This window comes from Phycodurus eques, chromosome 10, assembly GCF_024500275.1.
Source record: "Phycodurus eques isolate BA_2022a chromosome 10, UOR_Pequ_1.1, whole genome shotgun sequence".
NCBI lineage: Eukaryota > Metazoa > Chordata > Actinopteri > Syngnathiformes > Syngnathidae > Phycodurus > Phycodurus eques.
This window is the reverse complement of record NC_084534.1, coordinates 28,627,057-28,646,811: the sequence shown is the minus strand read 5'-3', so window position 1 is coordinate 28,646,811 and position 19,755 is coordinate 28,627,057. Positions and strand designations below refer to the sequence as shown.

Genomic DNA, 19,755 nt, shown 5'->3' with positions numbered 1-19,755 from the left:
GTGAGTACTGTTATATTGTCTGTCGACATGAATTGCGTTCACTGCCACCATACGGCGCTCGCATGTAAAGGTTTTGCGGGCAACTCAAAGCACAAAATCGTTCGATGGCTCGTATTTCCAAAGACTCGTAAGTCATGTCACTCGTATCTCAAGGTACCACGTATAAAAATGCCATTTTAATGAGTACAACCAATAGTTACTTCCATGTTTGACTTTCAATTACCTTTTACTTTTTAAAAATGCTAACTTGTTTAACTCAGTAGCTAATACTCCAACATGTTTGATGACTTTAAACTAGTTAGCAAGTGAGCTAACAGAAGTTTGACATTTAAACTACCACGCTTATGTCGTTATTTTAAAGCTAACATGCTAGCTAGTTTAACAAAGCTAACAAACTAACATGTTTTTAACTTAAAGCTAACATGCTAACAAGTTTAACTTAATACTAACACACTAACATGTTTTTAACTTGAAGCTAGCACGCTAATGTGTTTAACTTAATGCTAACATGTTTGTAAACTGACAAAATGTCTGCACGACAACAAGCAAAAACATCACAGTTACAAAATGGCAGAAGTGCAAACATAACCAAAACACAAGCTTGTTTTCACACAGAACGTTTTTGTTCCATTGTTCCTTCAACCTCGCAAGTCCAACAACGAACAATTCAGAACTCAAACGTGAGGGAGAAAAAAAAAATATATATATATATAAATAAATAAATAAATAAATAAATCCTCCGTTCAGCAAGAACCAACAAAAGAAAGATGGCGGGAAGAGGAAGTCATGCATGACAGCTGTCCACAAGATGAAGGGCAAAGAAAGAAGCGGAAAGCAGCACAACATGCAAACACGCTTACAGTCATGTGACCAGCAGGCTGTCCGCACGCCTTTAGTACTCTGTGGATTATTTCTAGTCCTCCTGTTCATTTCTATTTTGCACGTCGGTGGACGTCACCAGTCACTGGCAAGAAGCGCCATCACATTAATGATAATACAGGACACTGACTATACATGTGCGCTCATGCCTGTACTTGACTGTGTGGATTATTTCTACTGGCGTTAATTTCTATTGTGCAAGGTGGCGGTTATCATGGATAACTCTATATCATGAATCATACGACGAGTGCATTGTGCATACATGTGTCCGTGCATGCCGCAGACTTTTCTGACTTTTGTAGTTGTTCGGTCGATTTCTATTGTGCAAGACGATATTGCTACGACTAACTGGCAAGAAATGATGGCATGACACGTGAACAAAAATGGGCACCAAACACATTTTGGAAAATTGTGGATTATTTTGACCAGTTTAGGGTTTGGTTTTTTTCGTGCATGGGTCAATTATCATGACTAACGGGCACAAGGAGCTATGGCATTAATTACATAACGTCAAATACGTGTGGATGCCATGGACGTGTATATTATTTCGAGTCACTGATTTCTTTTGTACAGGGTGACTGTTGTCTTGACTACCTAGCATGACATGCGGACAACCTGCAGGCAGCGTTCATGCAGTTAAAAAGAGTAGAAAAAGAAAGAGTCCAGCCTTAGCTGTAGCGTTAGCCGACTCACTGCCTGCAGCGGCGGAGGAAGAAGCGGCGGGGGCAGCGGACCCCCCGGCCGAGTTGCCGAGAGAGGAGGAGGCGCTAAGGCCTAAGCGAGTGGGGCTAGAGAGCGTTTTGGCAGCGGCGGTGTCATTGTGCTGGCTGACGACCGACGGCTGCCGGCGCAGGGCACCGGGCACCGCCGCCTGGCCCGTCTGGAAGGTGTACACCACGTCCATCTGAAGGGAGGGAGGGAGGGAGGGATGGAGCAGCGAGGTAAGGCGCAAGGGCCGGACGGTTAGCCTACGGAACGACGAGGCTAGACAAAGCTGGAAAAAAGAAAGTTAAACAGCACACACCAGAGAAAAACAGTCATCGAGGTTAAAGTGATTTTTGGGAGCGCTAGCAAATGTGCATTCAAAACAAGCCTCCATATCCTGTTTACAATGGTTATGTGATAAAGTTTGATTGAAAAGGACAGTAGCATCTTTTCTGATTACTGGACAGACTCCTAAAGCCATCATGTCCATCATGAGCAGACCCACAACAAGGCAGGCCTGAAAAGGCACAGGATGTCTGGCATTTGGTTTCCAGGTGGTCACTTGAGGGTCTTTTTTTTTTTACCAAAATCCTTCTTGAAATTGAAATTGCTCGTCTCTTCGTTCATCGTGACTTTGAGTAGCCACGTCGAACATGAGCAGACCCACAAAAAAATAGTCTCAACAGCCATGCCCAAAAAGACAGGAGATCTGCCCGTTTGGTTTGAAGTGGCCATTTTATCAAAGACCCAGCGGAAATCACTCGGTTAGTTCGTCGTTATTTTCAAAATTCGGCCACCTACAGCCAGTTTGACGTCGCAACATGACATTTGATAAACAAGTCTATCATGAGTAGAGCCACACAAAAAGAATTTGCCATTCTTGCCAGGGCTTCTTCAAATGGAAACCGATCGCGAGCAAGCTTCAACTGGCATCCAAGGCACGTGGCCGCAAATCTTTTTCGGTTTTTGTCATTGCGCGATGGTCTCTCCAATATATTGCACTCCTCACTACCACGCAATGCATAAACAACGTCGAGTTGTTTGGAGAAATTCCTCCCGAGTTTCCCTGACAGTAAGTTAGTAAAAAGACTCTTTCAGTCGGGTATTTACTAACTGTGGGTACCGATGTCCTGAAATCTCTCCCCCTAAAAATGGTCTCATTCCACAGGAAGAGTAAAAACTAATGAACCGTTTTGCCGCCAGGCAAGGCAAGTGAACGGCCGGTTGGCACGCGGGACGGTCGTTCATCAACCGCGTCAGGCAACAACAACAAAATCGTCGACGACGACGACGACGACGACGACAGCCCCGGGGGACACGACAGCAGAGACATAGTGAGACTTCACACTTCTTATCTAACAGCTGTTTTCGAAACAAAGTTCCCTATACTGCCAGCCGCATTTTCACTGACATTTCCAGACCCACAGAAAATTGGTTTCTGTGACAACAATCGCACCAAAGCTACTAAAACAAAGAATGTGCAGTAGATTCCAGTTGCCGTATAGAAACGTCCAAAGCGGCGAATGAGTCCAACATTTGGAAATGAAGACGCGTTTCGAATTGTAGGCGAAACATCGTCAGCAAGAAAAGCGCACTTGCCGCTGTTCAACCTTTGCGCATTAGCATCCACGCGATGACTCGAGAAGCGACGCAGACAACGTCTCGGTTGTCGGGTGTTCCTAATCTTGCGACCGGTGAATATGCGCGTACGCTGTCGTAAAGGAGTAATAGCGACGATGGCAGAGAATTAAGGTCACGAGAGTGTTGGAAACAAGAAGCACAAAGGGAGAGGAAAAGTGTGTCATTCATTTAGCCAAGACAAAGAAGAAGAGGAAGAGGAGGAGGTGTGATAGAAGGCGAAGGAGGACACGGAAGAGCGAACAAAGAGGCTTGCAGCACCCGCGAACGAGAAGGAGAAGCGGCCGACGTGTCAGTCGGAGTGACTGATAAGCGTCGGACGGCGAGGTGCAGCTCGTAGCAATTACACCTCGCAGCGTCGGCAGGATTAAGAGGAGGACGGCAGGAAGAGGAGCGTGGAGAGATAAGGAGCTAATTAGCTCGCAGACTTTTTGTCGCCTCCTTTTCATTCCCCCTCCCCGTCGCCCTCCTCCTCCCTCTCCTTCCCGGAGGGAATGTTTTCCAGAAAGAAAACACGGCGCCCACTTTGCCCTCCGCGGGATGTGTGAAGGTGACAAAAGTCTGCCGCATCACTCGCCGACGAAGTGTCCGTCGGTGGCAACAGTTCCATCTTGAATTCAGCTCACAATTCAGAAGTTGAACGCATTGCACGTTAGCTCACGGAACCTCTACCTCTAACCCGAAAAGCAAAAGGAACACGCCGGAACCTCCGAAGTGATTTGCATTCAGAAGAAGAAGAAAAAGAAGACGGAGAAAAAGAAACAAGAACAAGACAAAGATGAAAAAATAAAAAGAAATAAGAAGAATTAGAAAGAAGACGAAGGAAGACGAAGAAAAACAAGAAAAAGGACGAAGAAGATGAAGTTTCTCCGTTGGGAGTCACAGAAAGAAGGTTTTTGTCACATTGGAACATTCGACCAGGGCTGGGCAAATCTTTGCGTTCAAGGGCCACATTTGATTTGTACTAATCTCTTAAAAGTCACTTTTATCTTTTGGCCTGCTTGGAATGACGCCGGTATTATCTTATTTGCATCCTTTTTTACTTAGCTACTTATGTTTGAGACATTTTATGTGAGAGAAAAAGGTTGAATTATTTTACATTGGTTGTTTTACTGTGAAGCACCTTGTAGATGCGTTGTAATAATTCCACAATTATATTTATGGAATTGGAAAAAAAGCAAAACCGCCTTTCGGTGCAACTTGACGTGCGTGTGGTTCCGCTGTGTGTGCGCGCGCGCTGCGAGTGGCTGCTGTTATTGTAGGCGTGTGTAGGGGGACATTAGCGCCGAGGCTAATGAAGCCCATAGGGACTGAACGGGACTGCCCGTGGACACAAGTTAATGCTCAGTGAGCATTAATCAATCCTGTAGGAGGCCACACACACACACACACACACACACACCTCCCACGTAGAGTGGGGACTGACTGAAAACGTCCAATAAACTTGCTTGGCTTCAGCGCGGCAGCGGAGTGTGAAATTAAGAGAACATATGTTCAAAGAAAACCACACACACACACACACACACACACACACACACACACACACGACTAAGTGGATAAACTGCAAAAACTCAAAGTAGTACTTCCAGGGACCTAAAGAAAGACGATAGTTCCCGTTGTCCAAAGGGTCCTGGATCTTTCCAAAGTACTACCCCACTAGCAAGTTCTTCTAAATAAACCTGGAACTAAATGTAAACAATATATCCTGTGGTCCAAAGGTTCCTGGACCTCTCGAAACGACTCCCATGCTAGCAGGGTCTACTTTTAACCTCTGAGAAATTACCTCAGAGCCAAATTTAGACAATATGTCCCATGGTCCAAAGGTCCCGGACCTCTCCAAAGTACTACCCCACCGAACAGGGTCTTCTAAATGACCCTGGAATTCAATTTAGATGATAGTTCCTGTTGTCCCAAGGGTCCTGGATCTTTTCAAAGTACAGTACTACCCCAACAGAAGGTTCTTCGAAATTACCCTGAAACTAAAAGTAAACAATGAATCCCATGAGCCAAAGGTTCCTGGACCCGCTACAAAGCACTACCCCCTTTGACAGTCTTGTAAATTACCTTGGAATTAAATTGCGACAGTAGTTGCCATGGTGCAAAAGTTCTACCAAAGAACAACACCATCTCGGATGGTCTTCGAAATTACCCTGGAACTAAATTTAGACTATTTTCCTTTGTCAAAGGTTCCTGGATCTCTCCTAAGTACTACCGTGAACAGAGCCTTCTAAATGACCCTGGGACTGAATTTAGACAATAGTTCCAATGGACCTCTCCAAAGTACAATCGAACCAGGCTCTTCTGTTAGCCCCCGGTACAAAATTTAGGCAGTCAAAGCAAAACAATGGTCCTCCAAAAGTTCTTTGTGCGCAGTTTGACACCCCCGATCCACAGGAAGTCGTCATACGCATCTGATGCAATGTGATATTCCACACCAAACTCCTCCAAGCACGTCTATTGACCAACCCCCAATTCGGAAGCACGCGATTGGAGGAACCATTAAGAAGAACGGAAAACTGGTTTCTGAATGAAGAGGCGTGTCTCAATACAGTTCCGGAGTTGTACCTGCGTCTGGATGCGGTTGAGGCCCCGGAACCAAAGGATCTGCCCCCGCCTGAGCTCCATCTCGGCGTGGTCGATCTCGTCTGCGTCATCCGTCAGCTCCTCCTCGTGGATCTCCTCCTTGGTGGTGCCGTGACCCGCCTCCTTCAGGAACTTCAGGCGGTGCGTGGGCACCGATGAGATCAGCTGCAAGGGGAGGACAAAAGGGCGGAGTCACGTACTGCGCGTGCGAGGCAGAAGGAAGTCTGGCGGCTTAAGCGCAACGGTTCACTCAAGTTACTGTGGGAGAAAAAATGTGTAAAATCAAACAAAGCTCAGAGACTAAATCGGCATTAGCAACTCTCAAACCATTAAGAACAAATAATTCTATTCGTCAACTGGACGTCAAAAGTTTACTGCCACCGGCGAGTATATTCGTCAAGTACGATTTCAACGGGTCGGCACGGAAGCGCTTGAGATTTAGGTTTGTAAACCTCCGTCCTAACGGACAGATGCCCGTAGATGGCAGCGTTGCATCGCCTTGGATTTGAGATCAGCACAGCTTTTGAGTAGAAGACAAACATTGAGAGGTGAATCTCGGCTCGTCACGTCCATTGTTAGGACGAGAAATGCCAACGCAAGTTGAGGCACTGACACGCCAACAGATGATGCGTACGTATGGTACGAACAGAACAGAGTATGTGACACGATAGGCAGTAGAAAACGCGGCCTATATCGATCGAACGCCAACTCCACGATGTCAGTCGGCATCTTTTGCGCGTTTGTCCTCTGCGTGAACCCAGCGTGCCGCCCCTGCTTCTTCTCGTCGCCGCGTTCATGCGGATTCACCGAGGGACGCGCACGCCGGGTTCATCTGCAGCATCGCACCCCGAACCCCCCCGGGCGTCCCTTTCATGTGCTGAGCTCATTACCATGGCCATGGTCGGGATGGCAACAGCTTGTCCACCACCACGAGGGGCGTGTGTGTGTGTGTGTGTGTGTGTGTGCGCGGGCAAGATGGCGGCGCGCTCACCTGCCCCCACAGCAGCTCGCCCACGCCGATGAAGACGCACCACAGCCATTGGTCGATGGTCAGCGCCGTGCAGGAGAACGGCTTGCCGCCAAACTGGACGATGACGATCTGCGTGGGACGACAAGGCGGGCGGGAGGAAGTCAAATCGCGCGTCAACACCAAAGTTGAACCATGGCGAAAATGTTGCAAATAAGCGTCAAAACCACCATCAGGCGCCTGCGAGACGTCCCCATTTTGCCCCCCAAAATTTGAGACGCTCCACCGAAATTCCTATTTCATTAAAGAGATGACAGGTGGACAAAATGTTCGATATGAAGATAAACATAGAATACACAAGATCACAAAGACATTTTTTTATTGTGTAAAGTAAAACCGTGTAAAAATGGGTCGATTTAGTTTCATTTCACCATTTACGACGCATTATAGTTAAGATAGCAAGTGTGACGGACACGCTCGAATCCTCTTCAGCCAATGACAAATAACAGCCACGATGGACGGATTCGAGACAGTGGCACTGAAGAGACGGCGAAGGTTGATGGATGTCGTGAGGGAAGACATGAGGGCGGTAGGTGTTGGAGAGGAGGATGCGGGAGATGGGCCGACGTGGAAAAGGAGGACGCGCCGCGGCCAGCCCCAACGGGACGAGCCCGAAGGCAAAGAAGAAGATGGTGCTGGTTTGTGCGCAAATGCTTGGCCGATTGTAAGAAGACTTTGTGAAACAATTACAGAAAGAGAAAAAGGTGAAAAGAGGAGAAGAAAAAAGATTGCTAAAAACTCGATTTACAAACGGAAATGAACAAAAAGACATTGCAACCAAATTACAAAGAGGACCAAAGTCAGCCAAGAACAGCAATCGACTTGAGCTCAATTTGTCTCTTGGACGGATATAACGAGCCAATAGCTGCAGCCCTAAACGCTGCACTCTCATTGGCCCCCGCCTTTTAAAGCCACGCACCTTCAAGGTCACAGAAACGACCATGAAGAACGTGAGGATGGCGGGCCCGAGGGGACAAAAACAAAACCTGCACCTCACATGCATATTTCGCATTGGTGTTATCGTTTGTTAGTTGTTACAGTTTCATAACGCAAAATCAATGTTGATCGGATTACTCGAATAATCGATTTGATAAATATTGGATGGCTGCACGTGGGCCCGTTGGTGTATTTCATACCTCCAGTATTCTATCGAGCGACGATTGCGCAAAGGCCTGGCTGTGAACCCGATGACTTAGCGCGGCTAACGCATCTGTTTTGGGACGACGGTCGCAAACATTTCACGAACGTTTCGCCGCCGCGTCACCTGCAGGGCGAAGGTTCCGAGGACGACGCTGCAGAAGATGGGGTTGCGGTAGACGCCCTCGAAGACGTTGCGCTCGCCGTGGATCTTGCGGGCGTTGATCTCGTTGAAGAGCTGCATCATGACGAAGACGTTGAACACGATGGTGTAGTGCTCGGACGGCGGCGAGTGCAGCGGGGCGTTGCGGCCGCTGTCCATGTCGAACAACTTCTCGCCTGCACAAAACAAAACAAAACAAAACAAAACAGGCAAACATCAATAACAATTGCTGACATCGAGCCGACAGACAGAAAGAAACGAAACAAAAAAAACGTTTTCATCTTTAACGTCGATTTAAAAAAACATTTTTTTTTTTTACATTCTTGGCATCTTTTGGAAATGAAGGACTATTTTTGTAATTACTTTGATCTTTTTCTTATTAATTTATAAATAAATGACTGAGTGTAAATCCTTAATCTTTTCTTATTTGTATAATGGAAAACATTTGCTGTATTTTTTTAAATCCAATCTTTTTTGGCTACTTTAAACCTTAATTGTATTTAAAAAATATATATATATACTTTTTCTTAATCCCTTTGGAAAATGTACATCTTGTAAAGCATTACATCTTTTTGGGGACATTTCTATTTTCAAAATTTGATCTTTTTCTCAAAATTGTACATTTTCTTTGTAATTTATTTAATCATCCGGTAAATGTTTTGTCAATCTTTTTGGGACATTTGTATTTTCTAAATCAGATCTGTTGTCATAATTTTACATTTTAATTTGTAATTCATTTGATCACTTTGCATTTTGCATATTTTGGGAAATGAATTTCATCATTTTGTAATTCTTTTGTCAACCTCTTTGAGAAAAATGTGTATCTTGTAAAGCATTTGAACTTTTCTAGGTACATTTTCTAAACATTTTTTTATTTTGGGGGGCGGGGGGATTTTACATCTTTTTTCGTAATCAGGCCTATGTTGATCGTTTTTTTGTGACTCCTTTGTAAAGCTTTTTTGAAAACGTGTATTTGATCTTGTAATTAATCTGATCGTGTTTGTCAATCCTTTTGCCCGTTTTCCCTCTTTTCTATTTCTGTTTGGCCAACGCGTTGGTCTCGCGCCCCTCCCTCACTGACCGGCGAAGAGCAGCGTGAAGATGACGACGAGCTGGTAGACGGCGTGGCCCAGGATGTTCTTCATCATGGTGCGCGAGATGAGCGGCTTGTTGCGCCCGTACGGTTTGCGCAGGAGCAGCGACTCGGTGGGCGGCTCGGTGGCCAACGCCAGCGACGCCAACGTGTCCATGATCAGGTTGACCCACAGCATCTGCACCGCCTTCAGCGGCGAATCCTGACCGAACAAACGAACAAAATCACCAATCACACTTAAGCCCCCGAAAAACCAAATCTCCATTTTTGGTGGTGAAATGGGGACGTCTCAAAGGCACCTGATGTTTATATTGACTCATTTTCACACACTCGCTTGTTGTTCATTTCACTTTTATAAGGTGAACATAGGGGGGGGGGGGGAGTTTTGAACCAGAACAATAATAAACAATAAGAATTACATATATAGAGTAATGACATAATTCAATAGAATGTAAAGAAATGAAACAGCTTTTGCCCGATTTTTTATTTTTTTGTTGTTGCTCCAATTGAATGGACATTGTGCTGCTCCTTTTGCTGTGCGCACCTTGGCCACCTGGGGGCAGTAAAATATAGACAAACAGGCATACGCAGTCATAACTCCTCCGTAGGCCGCAGTAATATTAGTCGTTTTTCACAGAGGATCAAGAATAAACATCTGTGTGTATTGTTATGTCTTTCTACATGTGTTGCTGCATCGTTTGTGTTCCAATTTCCTCGCTTAAAACTAGACTCTACACCGATTTTATCGGGCTGATCGGTATCGGCGATCGAGATTTAGCATTATATGCCGATCGGCTTTAATGTCATAATTGGCCGATCCGATCAATGACGTTGGTCGAAGGCTCGCTTGAGGTATGTTGCGATGGGATCGGTGATCGGCTTTTTAAACACGCTGATCGGCGATCGGCCCCAAAAATCCTGATCGTGTACAGCCTACTTAAAAGATTGCAGCACCGATGCATTTGTTAGCCCGCCTATGGTGTTAGCATTTAGCTAAACGTAACTTATGAAGACAAAGTCATTTCATTTCAAATACACACGTTGCGGTAATTCTTTTGGTTTTATGCTTAGTTGGACACCAAACCGAAGAAACTGCTGGAAGCCTCTTTTTTTTTTTTTTGTTCACCATCGAGTTGAGTTCACTGCCACCATACATTTGTGCTCACAAGTCAAGGCAAAAAACAAACGACGGCGCATATCTCAAAACACTTGTAAAGTCATCTCCCGCGCATCTCAAGGCACCACTCTGTGCTGCGACTCAGCAAGACTGCACAACTTCGACTGACTTTGTCGATGTGTGTCCTGAAAGTAAATCTAATCATTACGACTATTATTATTATTATTATTGATTTTCGCCTGAGTAACTTGGGACTCGCTGGAAGGTTAAGGGCAGTTTGAGGCAGTTTGGCCACTTCCGATTTGAGGCCCGCCGGGCTTTTTTTGGTGTCTTTTCATTTCCGCGTGTGACTTAATGTGACTCTAATCGCTTAAAGTGAACTCCTGACACAATTTGAAAAGGGGGGGGGGGGGGGGGGAAAAAGGAATTGAAAGAGTTCACAGCTGGCAGGAGCGATAACTAGCTACTCTAAGCCCGCGGCGGCCGGCGTCACAAAGGAGGCTAAAATAGCGCCTCAAACCGTCGGCGTAATCCCAAAACGGAAGCCGAGCGAGGCGCGGCAAAGCGCGGCACGGCTGGGCGGCGCCGCCGCGCGCCAGACGACAACGCAAACGGTAAGCTAGGAAGCGGCGCTCATTATCAGATCGCGGCATCGTGGGCGGAAGAAATACAAGCAAATAATGACAGTCAAAATCTGCTGTGAGTTGTGGATGTAATCACGTTTACCAATGTTTTGGGGTTTTTTCAATTGTATGTTCTGTACCTCAGGGACTTTTTCAACCTTGTTCGTTTTCTTGACTTTTTTTAAGAATTCAATAAAAAAATATTGTAAGTTATTTGTTTCATTCAGCAAATTATTATTTGTGTAAAACTCAATTACATATACGTATTTTTTTTTTCTTTTTGTAAATTAAAATGTGCATTTTTTCCATTTGGTTTGAATGGCTTAATGAAATGACATTGCTTGTGTTGATGCATTCAAAGGATTTAAAAGCGCTGTATTTTGATGCAACTTTATTTGCAACTCATGTCCTGCAAATTGTTAAAATATTACATTTATAATATTTGATTCTTTTTAATACCAATACCATAGCGCAATTTAAAATGACCTTTTCATGTCATAGTATTTGTAATCTCGTTTCAGATGAATTGAAACACTGATTTAAAAATAAATCTGGACTAGTGGTAATTAAAAGAATAGAAAATCTGTTATTTTCATGTTACTGTATTTGCAATAAACTTCCTAAAAATTCATATATATATATATATATATATATATATATTATACTTATTTTCTGAAAATGACAAATAATGATTTAAAATTCTAGACTTGTGGTAATACAAAATAATTGAAATATTGTATTTATTTATGAATGCATTGGTTTTTTTTTTTTATTCGTTTGATTTAATACTGTACCCTGGCAAAATTTAAGACGCATTTTCATATTTCCAATGTATTTTATGAAAACTGATTTGTTTTCTTTTTCAATTCTAGACTCATGGAAATGCATGAAAACAACTGACATTTTTGAAATGCGGATTTATTTTCTGAAATTGATGAATGGAATTTCTTGAAACGGAAAGGATGTTTCTCCCAATCGGCAGCTGCGGTTCTCACCTGCGTGATGCAGGCGCCGGTGAAGGCCACGATGACGGCGACCACGTTGACGGTGAGCTGGAACTGCAGAAACTTGGAGATGCTGTCGTAGACGTTCCTGCCCCACATGACGGCCTTCACGATGCTGGTGAAGTTGTCGTCGGTCAAGATGATGTCCGACGCCTCCTTGGCCACGTCCGTGCCGGCGATGCCCTGGCGGCGAGCGGATACCGGTTCACCCGGGCCGTGACGCCAACAAAACGCTCGCCCGCGGTAACGCTCGCGTCCTTCTACAATGTCGGGAAATATCCAAACCGGGATTCCAGCTGTTTTGCTGCTCAACGGATCGATATTACAATTGTTATTATTCATAACCTTTGAACGCAAGTTTGCACAGGGATGAATTTCTTTTCTACCCCCACATTCTTAGGTGGAATCGGGATTTCAGGTAATCCACGGATCGGTAGTAAAGCTATTAGGAATCATAACGTTCGAAGAGGTCCTAAGCGGATGAATTTTGCTTCTCGCCCGACGTTCCGAAGGGTGAGCTTTCCGATGGTACCGCTCATATCTTTCTACGATGTCTGGAAATAGCCGAAGCGTCATTTCTGGTTGTTGGGGATTACGTTATTATGATGATTAATAACTCGGATGTTCATACAGAGATGAGTTTGACTTTTACCCGCACATTTTTAGGGGTGAGCTTTCCATCGGGACCACCGACGTCACTCCTTCAACGTTGAGATATGGCGGGTGTTGGGTTACCGTGGATCGATTACGTCATTCCGATGAATCATTTTGACGCTCGGGGATGAATTGAACTTCGACGCTCACATTCTTTGGCGCGAGTTTTCCATCGTCCGTCTACGCTGCCGGGAACTCTTAGAACCGGGGTAGCAGCGCTTTTGGCGTACTATGAATCCATCGATGCTCATTAATTTAGACGTTCATACAGTGATCAATTCTACATCTTTGGGTTGAGGGATGAGACCGAACGGTTACCATGGCGAAGCCGACGTCTGCTTTCTTGAGCGCGGGCCCGTCATTGGTTCCGTCTCCCGTCACTGCCACCACCTGCCGGGTCTCTCCGACCGTGCTGTCAATGATGCCTGAACCACAGGGGCGAGTGTGGCTTCGTCAGTCAACGCGCTCGTTAGCGGCTATTAGCACCCTTAACGAGGCTCCCACCTTTCACCAAAGTGTGTTTGTCCGTTGGCGACGAACGCGCCAGAACTCGCAGTTTGGGCCAAACTTTGTCCAGACGCTCTTGTTCTACCTGTCAAACAAAACCCCAAAACATCCATTTCCTGCTTTTCGGTTATCTTCGCACTGAAGTTGGATGCCGGGGGCTCCGCCCACCTCGCCCTTGTCGTTCCGGATCTGCTGGTTGAACTCTTTGCCCTCCAGACACAGGAAGTCCTCGTTGGGCAGCAGGATTCCGCACTTGGTGGCGATGGCGCGCGCCGTGTTGATGTTGTCGCCCGTCACCATGCGAACCGTGATGCCGGCGCGCTGGCACTTGGAGATGGCTTCGGGGACCTGTCGACAAATGCGGCATATTTACATCATATTTAGTTTTGATGCCCCTCTGATGTAGAAGATTGACATCATATCTAATGTCATACGCCTCGAATGCAGCATTTTATTTAGTATACGTACGTGTAATGTAGCATATCTCAAGTATATACAATTAATGATGACTAATTCACCAATAATTAATGACAAATGTCATGTGCATACACCTGATGTAATATAGTAATATCCCATATTTACATCATTTTTAAAGTTTATACATCTCTAAGACACCGTGTTAACATTTTTGATGGTCTCTACAGCGCTAACGTAGCATGTTTAAACGACCTTTCATGTTTATTTAATGTACCATTCGATGGATATGTCGATGAGGTGTAGCGGCGATGCGTTCGGGGTACCTCGGGCCTGACGGGGTCCTCGATGCCGACCACGGCGATGCACGTGAGGTCGTTGAGGATCTGGTTCTCGGCGTCCCAGTTGGGCTCGCCGCCGTCGGCGGGGAAGTCCCTGAAGGCCACGCAGATGGTGCGCAGGCCGTCGCAGGCCATCGGCTCGATCACCTTGCGGACCATCTCGTCGCGATCTTTGGGCTTGAAGACGCGCAGGTAGCCCTCGCCGTCCAGGATGCGCGAGCACCTGAAGGCGGCGCGGGAGGACGGCTTAACAGGGAAAAGCTCTCGCGTGAGTGCACGCTGCTGAAACGCTTCTGAAAACGCTCGCGCACAATGAAACACGCTCACACACAAACACACACACATATATATATATACACATATATATATATATATATATATATATATATACGTATATATATATATATATATATATATATATATACATATACGTATACATATATACATATATATATATATATATATATATATATATATATATATATATATATGTATACGTATACATATATACATATACATATATATATATATATATATATATATATGTATATATACATACACGCAAACACACACTACTAAAACGCTTTTGGAAACGTTCTCACACACACTTGAAACCTGCTCACACACTAATTAAACTCACGAACGGAAACGCGCGCACGCACACGCACACTACTGAAACCATTCTGAAACATTTTCACAGGCACGAGAGGCACGCACACATTACTGAAACACACACAATACACTACTAAAACAGCCACACACCACTGAAACACTCTCACACGCACGCACTCCACAACATTGAAACACTCACGACTGAAACACTTCTGAAAACCCTCTCACACGTGAATGAAACACGCTCACACACACACACATTAAACAGTCTCGCTCTCACACACAACACTTCTAAAACACACACACTACTGAAACACTCTCACACACTACTGAAACTCACATACTGAAACACGACTGAAACTCTCACACTCACACTACTGAAGGCTCTCTCACGCACACGACTGAAACCCTTCTGAAACCGTTTTAACAGGCACTACAGAGACACACATTACTGAAACACACACAATACAAAACAGCCACACACTGATGAAAAGCTCTCACACATACCACTGAAACACTTCTGAAACCCACTCACAGGCAGTACTAAAACCCACCCAACACACTACTGAAACGCTCTCGCACGAAGAACTCACGTCATCGGCCTTACTACTGAAAAGCGATTCACTCACACTCGCGCGCACAACTGACCGGCTCTCAGACATAGACGAGACTCACTTCCTGAGGATGATCTCGGAGGCGCCTTTGCTGTACATGCGAAAGCCTCCGTCGGCGGTCTTGATGACGGTGCTCATGGACTTGCGCGACGAGTTGAAGGTGTACACCTTGTACATCTTCTCCTCGGGGACCTCGTCCCTGATGGGCTGGTAATCCCGCTTCAGGTCCAGAACCAGACCCAGGAGGGCGCACTCCGTCTTGTTGCCCACGTGGCGGGGGAGACCGCCCTCCTTCTCTGGAGGCTGACCACAAAAACACGAAGAAGATCCAGCAGAAGTTAGTCTGGAACTTCACCGTTGACTTGATCGGAGCTCTTTGTAGACAAAGGACTTTGACTACTTCTTTTTTCCCCTTGATAAGAAGGAGCGCCGAGTGACCACGCGGCTTGCTAGACGGGCAGCTGCCGACTGGCTAACTACAACGCGCCAAGGTTTTGTCAACAAAAAGCTTTGCTTCGGCTCGTGTGCGACTGATGTGCTGCTTCTGTTTGTGTTGTTTACAATAACGCGCACCGGGTAAAGATTTAGACCGCTAACGGTAGCCGAACAATTAGACAACAACTAAATGCTTGTAACTTTTGAGCAAAAGTCTTTTTATGTTCAATGTTTTTGCACTATTTTTTGACGAGACCGTCAATTGGACCAACTTTTTGGAAACAAATGACTTCAATTGTGGTTCTTGTTGAAGGAAAGTTCTAGCCTTACCACTTAGGTTCTAGCCTTACCACTTAGCTTCTCATATGCTAGTTGTCAGACTTTAATGAAGGATCTTGTGCGAGTAAAAAATGCCGACTTGCTACGTTAGCTTAGCACATGCTACAACTTTATTACGCATCTTGTCCGAACACAAATGTAGACATATTATGTTACCTTCTCATATACTAAAGCTTTTAGTGGGATATTTTTTTCAGGGATATTGTTCAAGTAAAGGTGGAGACTTGCTATGTTGGCTTACAGATCTTGTACGAGTAAAGAAGTAGACTTTGCATATGCTGAAACTTTGATTATGAATATTGTCCAAGTAAGGTTCTAGACTTACAACATTAGCTTGGGAAATGCTTGGTCGGACTTTAATTATGCGTCGAGTGCGGGCAAAGATGGAGACTTGCTATGTCAGCTTAGCGCACGCCAAGTTTTTATTGGCGGATCTTGCGCGGGAAAAGATTGGGACTCACATTATCTTAGCACACACTAAAACTTGAATTCTGCATATTGTCCGAGGAAACGAAGACTTAGTATGTTAGCTAAGCATATGTTACAACTTTAATTCTGCATCTCGTGTGAGTAAAGCGCAGCCATGTTAGCTTAGCATAGGCTTTTGTAGTCCTCACCAGGATCTTGGTGGTGTAGGCCGAGTTGATGGAGATGCTGTTGACCAGGACCTCCAGGGTGTCGGGCTTGATGGCGCTGGGTTCGGGTACGGTCTTGTGACGAGTGTCTCCAACGTAGGCCTGGACCACGGTCATGCGGTTCATGGTCAGGGTGCCCGTCTTGTCCGAGCAGATGGCCGTGGCGTTGCCCATCGTCTCGCACGCGTCCAGGTGTCGGACCAGGTTGTTGTCCTTCATCATTTTCTACGAGATGGACGGCGGCGTTACACAGACGTTTACTGCCATCTTTCAGATACCGCCGACGTACCAAATTCGAACCTCAAATCATCTGTCCCCATTGAAATGAATTGGAATGCCGTTAATCCGTTCCGACACCCCATAAAACGCCAACACAAATGTTTCTAACTTTTTTGGGGGGGAAATACGATAAGAGCACTCTACATTATTGTCGATTTTACAAATCCAGATCTGTCCAGTTGCGATCGATTCATAACCCTAAGAATGAAATGAGCGGGATGAATGAGAATATTCATAGGCGGTTATAAAATACAGTAATAACAATTCAATAGAATGTAAAGAATTAAAACGGTTTGTGCATCATCATAATTCAATAAGCATTGTGTGTTAGCATGCAAAGTTATGTGGTTTGGTTGAATACACAACGTGTAATCGGCTTAGTTTAAGGTTTGATGATGAATAATAATTATTACTTAACTGTTGATAAATGATTCTTAATTACAGTCGCGGGGGATAGGGACTGCCTAAATCCACGGCTAATTGATGGTCGTCGTAATACTAAAAATACTCCTCTCTCCTTTTTCGAGGTATACAGTGGGTACGGAAAGTATTCAGACCCCCTTAAATTTTCCACTCTGTTCTATTGCAGCCATTTGCTAAAATCATTTAAGTTACTTTCTTTCCACATTAATGTACACACACACACACACACACACACCCCATATTGACAGGGGAAAAAAACGGAATTGGTGAAATATTTGCAGATTTATTAAAAAAGAAAACTGAAATATCACACAGCCATAAGTATTTCGACCCTTTGCTCAGTATTTGGTAGAAGCATCCTTTTGAGCCATGAGTCTTTCGATGAATGATGTTTTTCGCACCTGGATTTGGGGATCTTCTGCCATTCCTCCTCGCAGATCCTCTCCAGTTCTGTCAGGTTGGATGGTGAATGTTGGTGGGCAGCCATTTTCAGGTCTTTCCAGAGATGCTCAATTGGGTTTAAGTCAGAGCTTTGGCTGGGCCATTCAAAAACAGTCACGGACTTGTTCTGAAGCCACTCCTTCGGTATTATTAAATATAGGAGTGTCACGGCAAAGGGTCTGAATACTTACGGCTGTGTGATATTTCAGTTGTTCTTTTTTGATAAAGCTGCAAAAATGTCAACAATTGGTTTGTTTTCTGTCACTATGGGGTGCCGAGTACATGAATGAGGAAAAAATTAACTTCAATGATTTTAGCAAATGGCTGCAATAGAACAAAGTGAACATTTTAAGGGGGTCTGAATACTTTCCGTACCCACTGTATAGATTGAAAAAGGGGAAACAAATATTTTTGGGTTTTTTAATCCTCTCAAAACTTCTTGAAAAAAAATGGGCAATAGGCGTTTGAGTTTAATTACCTCCCAAAGGAAAAAAAAACAAAAAACAACACAAAACAAAAAAAGAAATGGAAAAATGTTTTTTTTTTTAAAAATAGAAAAACGGTTGTAAATCGGAGAACCATGAGTATGCCAGGGTCCACTGTATTATGTTTAACTATTTAATGATGAATTACAGAAGAAGATAGCCATAATTAAGCTGCAATAATATGAGTCGTTTTTCACAGCAGATAACAAATGTATGCCTGTGAGTACTCTTACGTCGTCTGTCTATATGCGTTGTTGCACCATTTGTGTTCAAATAGAATCTCGCTTAAAGGGTTAAAACCGTAACGTCGATGCTAGTTCTATTAGCTTGCCGAAGGCGTTTTGCGTTGTGTTTTTGCATTAAGCTAGCAGTCTTTCGTAAGAAAGTGATGTGGTTTGGTGAAATACACACAATGCGTAATCCTTTGTTTTATGTTCAGTTTTCCAGGACTCGTTTGGCAAAACAGCGCTCGATTCCCAAAGGTTTGGCACGCAACTCAGGTCGAGAAAATCAGCTGAGCGACGGTTCGTATCTGGAAAAGTTGATCCCGTAAGCGCAACGCTGGCATATGGACGAACCTTGACGGAGAAGGCGAGTGAAATGGTGACGGCCAGGGGCAGGCCCTCGGGGACGGCCACCACCAGGACGGTGACGCCGATGATGAAGAACTTGACGAAGTACTGGATGTAGATGGGCGTGCACTCGGACGTCCACGTGTGGCCCTGGATGCCGAACGTGTCGATCACGAAGTACAAGATCAGGATGATCACCGTCACCGCCGACATGATCAGGCCTGCGCGCAACAACGGCGGGCGGGGAGTCAACGCGCTGACATCTTTCATACAGATGTGGCATTTTGTTTTGTATACAATCTTTTTCCCAAAATATATTTTTGCGGTTTCTTTTCAAACAGTAAAAAACAAAAAAACTAAATATGGGCATTTTTAAAAAAATATTTCCTTTATCCTTTTAAATATTAGTAAAACATTGTCAAATATGAACAAAGCGGCTACAAAACTGGGTCAAACAGAAGTTGCTGTCAGAGGGGCCTTTTCTGGACACTCGCATGACAAAACAAAGGTGTTTGTTTTTGTTTTTTGAAATAAAATGGACACTTTATACTAAGTTCATGTTAGAGTGTCACTAAAGAGCCAAAATATGAGACCTTTAAATATTTTCAGTAAGTAAGATAGGGCTAAATATGTTTGACAATGGAGGAGTGTTATTTCCTCCACTGAAAAACCACACACAAAAAAAAAAACTTTGAGTTTCAATTTCTAATTAATCAGTAAAATAAAGTACAGGAAAGGCAAAAAAAATAAAAATAAATCTCTAGTAGAGTTTTGTAATAGAATAATATGCTTATTTTTCCTCAACTGACTGACCTCGAAAAATCAGTAAAAAAGTCAAAATAATATTATTATTATTATAGTAATATATTTTTGTATAATTTCTTTTCGTGGGATGATTATTCTTCTCCATTAATTGCTGGACGAAAATAAATGTAGACTTTCTTTTTTGTTCCTTTTTTTATTAATAAAATAAAATGGCGTGGCAAAATTTTTAGATATTATAATTCAAAATAGTAACATTTTAAATTAGTTGTA

At 44.1% G+C, this 19,755-nt stretch overlaps 1 protein-coding gene across 7 annotated transcripts in view; it reads right to left on the bottom strand.

The window, feature by feature from the left end:
- The window catches only part of LOC133409170 (plasma membrane calcium-transporting ATPase 1-like), a 79,726-nt gene that overhangs the window by 3,908 nt on the left and 56,063 nt on the right, over nucleotides 1-19,755 (bottom strand). For 6 of the 7 annotated variants that reach the window (XM_061688814.1, XM_061688813.1, XM_061688811.1 and 3 more), the window contains 12 exons: nucleotides 18,727-18,941; nucleotides 16,503-16,745; nucleotides 15,173-15,414; nucleotides 13,871-14,108; nucleotides 13,299-13,478; nucleotides 13,128-13,215; nucleotides 12,942-13,048; nucleotides 11,961-12,152; nucleotides 9,214-9,427; nucleotides 8,097-8,308; nucleotides 6,797-6,904; nucleotides 5,788-5,970 (listed from right to left, as the gene is read on the bottom strand). In XM_061688814.1, the coding sequence (XP_061544798.1) occupies nucleotides 5,788-5,970; nucleotides 6,797-6,904; nucleotides 8,097-8,308; nucleotides 9,214-9,427; nucleotides 11,961-12,152; nucleotides 12,942-13,048; nucleotides 13,128-13,215; nucleotides 13,299-13,478; nucleotides 13,871-14,108; nucleotides 15,173-15,414; nucleotides 16,503-16,745; nucleotides 18,727-18,941 (2,222 nt within the window). Of the gene's footprint in view, nucleotides 1-1,687; nucleotides 1,784-5,787; nucleotides 5,971-6,796; nucleotides 6,905-8,096; nucleotides 8,309-9,213; nucleotides 9,428-11,960; nucleotides 12,153-12,941; nucleotides 13,049-13,127; nucleotides 13,216-13,298; nucleotides 13,479-13,870; nucleotides 14,109-15,172; nucleotides 15,415-16,502; nucleotides 16,746-18,726; nucleotides 18,942-19,755 lie in introns of all 7 variants that reach the window. The other variant, XM_061688816.1, reaches the window with a different exon arrangement.